The sequence below is a fragment of the Peromyscus californicus genome, unplaced genomic scaffold (assembly GCF_007827085.1).
Source record: "Peromyscus californicus insignis strain IS unplaced genomic scaffold, ASM782708v3 Scaffold_8__1_contigs__length_139910024, whole genome shotgun sequence".
Taxonomy (NCBI): Eukaryota; Metazoa; Chordata; class Mammalia; order Rodentia; family Cricetidae; genus Peromyscus; species Peromyscus californicus.
The window spans coordinates 41,448,886-41,458,282 of record NW_026294606.1 but is presented as its reverse complement, the minus strand read 5'-3'; the positions used below and the strand labels follow the sequence as shown (position 1 = coordinate 41,458,282).

Genomic DNA, 9,397 nt, shown 5'->3' with positions numbered 1-9,397 from the left:
ATCTATCTACATCATGGTAGCTGTGGTTGATTCACACTGACTTGGGATAGAGTTCAGTATATTTAGTCAGCTTGGCATGCTGCTATGACCTGTAATCCCAGCACTGGGGAGATGGAGGCAGGAGGATCAGGAGTTCAAGGCCATCTTGGGCTATTTAGTGAGTCTGGAGAAAGCATGGGTTACATGAAACGGTCTCAACAAAATCAAAACCGAAAAAGTACTTCAGAGTGTCCAATACATTAGCGGAGTTTATTATAAGCAAACAATAGATGAATCTGAAGAAAGGCTTGGGACTTTGTCCCTCATTACTCACTTCTGCCCGTCAGTGCCTCCCACAGACCTTCTTCAGTGCCCCTTTAACTTCTTTGTTCCTTAAAGTATAGATGAGCGGATTCAGCATGGGAGTCACCAGGTTATAGAAGAGAGTGAGAAATTTCCCTTGGTCCTGGGAAGAACTATTTCCGGGCTGCATATACATATAGATGATGCTTCCATAGAACAGGGAGACTACAGTGATGTGGGAGCTGCAGGTGTTGAAGGCTTTCCATCTCCCAGCGGCCGACTTGATCCTCAGCACAGCGGCAGCGATGTAGCCGTAGGAGACAAGGATCAGCGTGAGGGGCAGCAGGACGATAAGGATGGCAAAGGTGAAAGCCAGCATTTCCACCGCGCGAGCATCCACACAGGCCATCTTGATCAGAGCTGGCATTTCACAGAGGAAATGATTGACTCTGCGGCGGCCGCATCGGGACAGGGTCATGGTTAGTGGTGACATGACAATAGCATTGATGAGCCCACTTCCCCAGGCCAGAGCCACGAGTCTCACACACAGCTGTGGGTGCATAATGACCATGTAATGCAAAGGTTTGCAAACGGCAGCATAGCGGTCGAAGGCCATCACAGCTAGGAGGATGCACTCTATGCCCCCGACCGATAGGAAGGAGAAAAGTTGGACCACACAGCCAGCATAGCTGATGGTCTTGTCTGGGCCCCAGAGGTTTACCAGCATCTGTGGGATGCAGCTGGTACTGAAGCAGAGATCCAGAAATGAAAGATTTGCCAGAAAGAAGTACATTGGGGTGTGAAGCCGGGGGTCCAGTATACACACAAGGATTATGGTTGTGTTCCCCAGCACGGCCACCGAATACAGAGTAAAATTGACAATGAAGAGCACCATCTCCAGGCGAGGGCGATCAGAGAAGCCCACTAGGATGAAACCGTACTCGGAGCTGTCATTGGACTTCTCCATTGCCCTTTCCTCACATCGTCACATCTGTGCAGCTGGAGGAACCAAATGAGGAACCGTTAATCTCTATTTCCTAAAAACCTTGCAGCAACAGGATTCAGGGAGGGACAATTAGTCACCCAGTCTGACATTGTCATCCACAGGAGACAGCTCTCCACCCAGAAGTAAGGACTGTTCATCATTGACACAAATTATTTCATGTTGGGAAATTTTGACGTAATCACCTATTAATTTGAATTAATTAATTTTTGGAGACAGAGTCTCATGTAGCCCAGATTAGCCTCATACTTCCTCTGTAGCCGACTGACACTGAACTCCTGACCTTCCTGTCTTCACTTCCAAGTACTGAGATCATAGGCAAGTACCACAGCATCCAGCTACAACCTTCTGTTAAAGAGAAAATTTCTCCCAATGATTTGTAAGACCAAAGTATTTTAACTCTAACATCAGATCCTTCCTTGCTAACATATTTGTAAGTAGCTACCACAATTCAACTAACTGTTTTACACACAGGCAGACAGTCCCCTTTCTTCCAATCTCCATATAACAAAGCAAGCAGATGTGTTACGACCCCAGCTGGGGTCTTCTACATGTCTTAAAGGTAGACCTTTAAAAAGATGACAACTGGGACTGAATTCAGACCTGAACTTGTCTTACAAAACACAAGATTCAGGCGACTACTGCCTCTTAGGAGCTGTGACAGTCTTCTTATATTTTGGTTGTGAGCCTAGCCTTTAACGGCTGAGCCATCTCTCCAGCCCTGTGACAGTCTTCTTAATGAGGTGTGAACAGGCTTTTCTTTACAGTGTCTTAGGAGCGATGACAGTCTTCTTAATGAGGTATGAACAGGCTTTTCTTTACAGTGTCTGTACTACCTTTTATATGTAAGGTATAATTACATCTGCTAAGTATCTCAGGTCTGCCAACTGATACCTCAACCATTCACTTTTTGGTGAGTAACAACATCTTGCAACCTAAATTGCTAAGGTTAGGGAGCATAATCTGTCCAGAAATGAAACAGCCACTTGGCTGTGTTTTGTCTTCTATTCACCTTAGAAATACCAAACAATTGTAGAAGTGAGAAGAACAGCAAGAGAGATGAATGGGGAGAAAGTGAAGGAGAATGTGAGAAATAAAGAGCGATTAGAGCCAGGCATTTCTGGAACATGCCTTTAATCCCAGCCCTGGGAGGCAGAAGCAGGCAGATCTCTAAGTTCAAGGCCATCCTGGTCTACAGAGCAAGCTCCAGGACAGGCACAGTTACACAGAGAAACCCTGTCTCAAAAAAAAAAAAGAAGCAATTAGAAAGGAGTAATTTTAAAACACATTGATCCCAATATGTCCCCAAAATGAAGAGAGCGTGATTCATAAATAACACAGTCAGAACTGGAGTAAAGACACCAAGATGACAGATGACAGAGTCAGGCAGGAGTGCAGACTCTGCTGCCCCCAAAGGAAACGTGGCTCTCACCCTCAGTCTGCCAGCTTTTTGGTAACCAGAAGGAATGACACAATGAGGACTCCTAAGTGGGTACTACAGCACATCCAGACTGTTGTGCGAGCTGGAGGGCTCCTCCTCATAGTGTGTTCAGTCAGTAAACCACGAACAAAACAGCAGCAGAGCTGGAGGGCTTTTTATCAGCTATGCTGATTCTTCTAAGATCGATGGTCCTCTAGTAAGTTTATTTTTCCACAGATAACTATACCAAAGTAAAAAACAAAACCAGTGTCCCCATTCTTTAGTCCTTTAGGCTCACCTGTTTTCAACTTTCCCCAACAATTCAGAAGTAACACACATTAATGTTTTTTTTCTTATTTTTATCTTGTTATCTGGGATTTTTGTTGTGGTCCTGCATTTGATATAGATGAAAAAAAACCAGGATTATAAAACAAAAAAATAGGATTATTAAATGACAGGCTGAAAATCAAGTCCCCAACTCTCTGTGCATTGAATTCCAGTTTCTTTCAGAAGATGTGTAAAGACCTTTTCTTTCTTCTTCTTATAGTTTGAGTAAAGTGATAAAAAGAAAAGGTACAATGATGCAATCACCCAGGCTAGTTAAATTACAGAGTAATAGGCCACACAATAGAACACAGCAGTAGTATCCATCTTCTGTCTAGCTGCTATTTAGGCCACATATCCAGCCTTCCATGGGCTTTTTGGAGTTGTCAACCAAAGCCCTACAGTGAGGACTTCCTGAAGACCCCAGAAAGTAAGCAAGGTGGATGGGGATGCTCTTATAGCCCAGAGCAGAGAAAACAGGACTGATATTTTAGCATCAAAGATGGTGCCTACAAGTTGGTGTAACCTGTTTTTTCTTGACAACACCATGGGGACCACTCCCTCCTTTGGGTAATTAGCTGGTACTGCAGATGAAAATCCAAGAGTGAGTTCCTGTGGGGAAATGATGAAATAACATCTGATGAGAGTCAAAACCCAGGTTATTTTTTTTAGTTTCCATTTGGGGTCAGAGGTGCTCACCTCCTCAAGATTTGACTATTTCTGTGGTAAAACATTCTTGTTGACTTGTGGGGCAAAACCATCTTTAGTAACCAGGGCTCTGGCATGCCTCTAAGGCCTTGCATTGAACTATTGAGATTATATAGTGAGGAGAGAATTTTAAATTCACATTTATTTCTATTTTAATATGATTGTCAAGTGATAATCTAGGAGTAGACTATTTTTGATGTTCTAAAATATTTTAAATATTTTAATAGTATTGTTATTATTAGTAGTAAAATACTAATTTTAATAGTCTAAAATAGTCTAAATCAGTACCATGCAGGCTCCACAGCTGTTGATCTAAATTTCATGAGTTCCCACTAGTCTGATTTGGCCTAGGCTCTCTGCATAGCGAGACAGTTGTGTAGCTTGATCTGCTTGGGGGCCCCCTGGCAGTAGGATCAGAATCCATCCCTGGTGCATGAGCAGGTTTTTGGAGCCCATTACCTATGGTGGGACACCTCACACAGCCTTGAGGCAGGGGGAGGGCCTTGGACCTGCCTCTACTAAATGTACCTCCCCATGGGAGGCCTTACCTTCTTGTAGGAGAGAGTGGGGAGTGGGTTGGGAGGGGGAGGTTGGAGGGGTGGGAGGAGGGAAGAGGGGGATCTTTGATTGGTATGTAAAATGAATGAAAAAATTTCTTAATACAAAAATTAATAAAATAGTCTAAAAATTTTCCATTTTTAAATGGAAATAGATTTTCAAAAGATAATCCTAGAGTAGATTTTCAAAAGATATTCCAAGAGTAGATGAACTATTATCACTTGACTTCTAGGCTTTATTTCAGTCTGGATACATAAAGTTACCCAAATACAACAAATAGAAAATGAATACAAATAATTTGATTAATTGAAATTCTTCAATTTACATTTAAAGATTGTGTGTGTGTGTGTGTGTGTGTGTGTGTGTGTGTGTGTGTGTGTGTGTGTGTAGGTAGGCCTGGAGGCCAGAAGAGGGTCCTGTTGGATCCCCTGGGACTGGTGTTTGTAAGTTGCTGGATGTGGGTGCTGGGAACTGAACTCTGGAATTCTGGAAGAACAACAAGCATCCTTCAACTGCTGAGCCATCTCTCTGGATCTTTAATCTATATTTAAACAAAAAACTGATTTCCCTTTCGAAGGTAAAACATTAATTACTCATTGGAGGAGGTAAAAATTTCCCCCTCTCAGAAAGTCAAAATGATAACTGTCTCAATCAGTCGAATTAAGGACTAGAGTGAATCCTTAAAGTTGGTCCACAGCCTAAGAATGAACAGTAGGCACACTCACTGACTCACAGTATCGATGTTTACTAGCTTTCTTTAAGCTGATGTTATTTGAAACTCAAGACAGGCCCAGAAACCTCATTTCATAAGCACAGTATGTGTATAAATTATCAAGTTTGAGATACTATCATTTTATATAGTTGTTATAAAGATATAAGAATCAAGTATGTTGGCCAGTGAGCAGATTGCAATGGCTTAGGTTTTTCTATAAATCCTGATAGTTTCTGAAAACAGTGAAAATTAATACAACAAGTATGTGGAACAGACAGCAAATATTTTTAATAATCAAAGAACTTCTAATTTTTTTCTTTTTTTCTTTCTCTCTTTCCTTTTTTTTTGTGACAGGGTTTCATGTAGTAGACTGATAAACATAACACTAACCAGCATGGTGACCCATACCTGTAATCCCAGCTTTTGGAATACCGAGGCAGGAGAAACAAAAGTTCAAAGTCCTCCTCAGTTACATACCAGCTTGTGGTACATGAGACCCTGTTTCAACAAAATCAAACAAAACAAGAAGATCACATTTATCTGGAAAAGACAAAGTGTGAAGAGTAATGAGATATAATTTTCTGAAACATAACTTGTAAAATTTTCAACTTTATGCATAATTAGATACAAATCAACATAGTGCATAAGTTAAAAAGGACACACACACACACACAAACACTTGACTTAGCTATACAAGAGGAAATGGATGAGATAGCTATTAATTAAATGATAAGTAAATGTTTGTATTGCTGCAAATAAGTAATGTGGTATATGCATATTGAATTAAATATTCCCTCATACATATATATTAGATTATGGTATATTATCCTACATTAACATTATTAAACAGTTAAAATATTACATATTACACACATAAAATCTGTTAAAGTTGAAAAATGCTTTATAATTTCATATATACATATGTTGCAGTCTTGTTTCCAACATGGAAACTGAACTGTAGCTCAGTTGGTAGAGTGTGTGGTAGAGTTTGATCCCAGTACTATATAAACTGGGTGTGGCCAGCACACTAGTAATCCCAGCATTCTGGAGGTTTGAGCAGGAGAATCCAAAGTTCAAATTCATTCACGGCTACAAAGGGTCAGCTTAGGCTACATTAAACCCTATCTCAAAATAAAACAAAACTAAGACCAAAGAAAAACCAGCTTGGTTTATATAAACGTGTGAAGTTAACTAGAGTTTGAAAAAAGTGGATTGTTAAAATTACATTTGCGTGTGTGTGTGTGTGTGTGTGTGTGTGTGTGTGTGTGTGTGTGTGTGTGTGTGTGTGTAGGTCAGAAACAACATACAGGAGTCACTTCTCATCTTCTACCATATAGATCCCAGGGCTTGAACTGAAATCATCAGACTTGGTGGCAATCACCTTTACCCTCTGAGCCATCTTGTCATCCCCAAGAAATGGACCTCCAATTTCTACCTAATATCTGTCATTTAAAATGCTAATATATCACCACATAGACATGTAACATATAACCATTATTGGATGTTATTTCACTATTTAAAAGATAAATAAGAGTTTGAAAGTAAATACAAATAATTAAGTTTAATATTTAGATTTGACTCTGAACAAACACTCACATCTTTGCATATTGTTCCTAAAGCCAAAGAGCCATTTCAGTTGGCTCACTCATGCTCAAGAGACTCTGATTCTATGTTTGACCAGGAGACAGGCTCACACAGATTCCGAGTTCTGACTCACAGGAACACATCCCATAATGAAAGGGATAGCCCAGTCATCCTCTCAGAACACTAGGAATTCGGGAGGACTGAAATAGTGCTGCTGTTTTCACAGGTTGTCTGTTGGGTAGAGGAAAAGCTGAAGTCAACTCAGACGAACTGGAGAGCTGAGACTTGTCAGGTTTCCTTCCAAACAAACAAAACCAACCCCAAAAACCAAAAACACAGCTTCTTTTAGGTCTACATAAAACTTCAACTTGTAGGTTCAAGTGCAGTCTGTAACACAGCACTACCAATTATTTTCACACAGGCCACTTGCTTGTTAATGAAGTGGCTTAGGAATCTTTTTGCCATTTGTCAAAGCAATGTGGTGAGTAAATCTGGAATAAGACTAGATATTACAGTGCACTATTTTCTACTTTAAATAACCCAGAGGTTTTTTTTAATGAGCCTAAAATTAACAAATTAAGTCACAAAGAAGAAAAATCCAGGGATTTAAGTCATTTGTGTTTCCTTTTTTCTCTGTCTTCAAAGTGAAAAGAAAATACAGTCACCCTGTTAATTCACTGAATTGTCGACTTATTTATTGGAACATATGCTCTGGAGGGGGTGGGAGGGAAGTTGGGAAAGTGAAGAATAGGAAATGTGTGCAATGGGTTAGGCTTATCTCAGACCGTCTCTTCTTCTGGCAGAACAGAAACCCAGTTCCATTTACTCATGTATTTTCCTCTAAACATCTGGGAAACCTCCAGGGATCTGGCTGCTGAAGCCAGTGAGTAATATTTAAAATGAGAATGGGCATGATGGGAGAGAGTGATTTTCAACTTCTGTAGTTCTTTATAGAAGTTGCAAAGAATGAGACCTTGGGGATCTTGTTATGATGGTTGTTAGAGTCGATAATGATAATTTTGTTTCCCCAAGTCCACAGGGATCCAGCTCTTGGAAGAGTAAAACTTGTTAGTATAGTCTTTCATAATGCGTGCAACTATTAAAAGTTTCTGAAGAGTTCCATAATAATTCACAAAGTGAAGTTGTCTCCAGGGTTATCTTAGGAGAAGCAGGCAATTATTCAGAGAGCTCAAATGAGTTGGCTCCTGTCATGTTCTTCCCTTTACAGTTGCCTCTCTGCTGCTCAGCAGCCCTGGAGATTTACTTATGATTAGTTACACCACCAAACCTCAAACTTTATCAGTGTAACTGGGATAAACATTAACTCCCTTGCAGAAGGGATTTCATTGGTCAGGGACTTACTGTAAGTACCTTGGATAATTATTCTCATAGTGACCTTACTTTGTCTATATTTCCCTTCAGAAATGATTCCCTTTTAAAATGTGTAATGTAATATTACCCTGTGAATGCAATAATTTTTCATCAACCACAATTTCAGTGAAAAATATTTGGTCCATACACATTGCTTATCTACCCTTAAAGGTATCACAATCTGAAAGAAGGTAAGAACTAGGCTACTACAAAATTGTGTCAAAATGAATAGCCTGTTCCCAGAAGACAAAAAGATAAACATCGAGTTACTTATGCTATGGTATTTGTTAACTACTTATTGTTTTTCTACTTTGATATTTTCACACTATTAAATACAGTGTTTATTGATGAACTTCTAATCTTCACCAAAACGTTAATAGCAAGCAATTCCTCAAAAAGTTGTTTATTCTAATATTATAAAAAGAGATTTAAAAGTGATAGTACACGATTTGCTCAATTTTATTTGAAAAAAGCTTGAATAATTTTTCAATACAGCAGATATTGCAGTGAAACGCTGTCCCCTGAGCTAACCCTCCTGATGAAGTGGCTTCTAAGGCACATTTTACAGTGCCAACTTGGGATTGCCACAACATGGTAATGATCTATATCTTATTTCTCCTTCATCTGTCTCCATTTCCCACAAACAGACATTTCTCAGCTTACTGGCTATTATATAACTGTAGCTTTATAAATTACTAAATACATAAAGTGAAGATAGATGTTACATAGTAAAACAGAAGACTCATATTACTAATGCTCCAAGCCCACAGAAAAACATATAACCAAGGAATGTACACAAGGTTTGATGTGGTGGCATGTATCTATAATCCTAGCTCTTAGAAAGCCGAGGCAAGAAGGTTAGGATTTTAAGGATAGCCCTTGGCTGCACATTGAACTTGATAGGCCAGTATGAACTACATAAGACCCCAAGTGATGTTTAGCTTTGGTTTTAAACTTGGCAGGATCTAGAATTACTTGAGAAAAGCCCTTGGGCATGCGTATGAGGAATTATTTAGAGTAAGTTAAGTCAGGTGAGAAGACCCATCCAAATGTAGATGGTGCCATTCCTGTGTGCTGTGGTCCCGGGCTGAATGAAAAGGAAGAGAGAAGTCAAGTACAGACATTCATTGCTATCTGCTTCTTAATTATGGACACGATCTGACCAGCTCTGCTACCATGGCCTCTCCACCACCATGGGGGAAGTAACCCTTTCTTCCCTGAGTTTCTTTAGTCAGGTATTTATCACAGCAAAAGGAAAAGTAAGATAGCCTGAGCCAAGAAAGGACAAGAAAGAAAAAAGAAAGAAAAAATGTGGACAACAATTTCATAATAGCAAAAAATCTGAACACACTTAGAGGAGTATAAACCCCAGACTTGATTAGACTACCACCATCAATCCATATAAAGGAATACATCACAGCACGTAAATTGAGTC

At 39.8% G+C, this 9,397-nt stretch overlaps 1 protein-coding gene across 1 annotated transcript; it reads right to left on the bottom strand.

The window, feature by feature from the left end:
- Nucleotides 1–322: 322 nt before the first annotated feature.
- LOC128104052 (putative olfactory receptor 2W6) lies at nt 323–1,249 on the bottom strand. Its single transcript, XM_052728801.1, has one exon. The coding sequence runs from the start codon at nt 1,247–1,249 to the stop codon at nt 323–325; it is 927 nt and encodes a 308-aa protein (XP_052584761.1).
- Nucleotides 1,250–9,397: the final 8,148 nt, after the last annotated feature.

Excerpts from the sequence above, each read along its gene's own strand:
- LOC128104052 (XM_052728801.1), bottom strand. The coding sequence starts at position 1,249 with ATGGAGAAGTCCAATGACAGCTCCGAGTACGGTTTCATCCTAGTGGGC.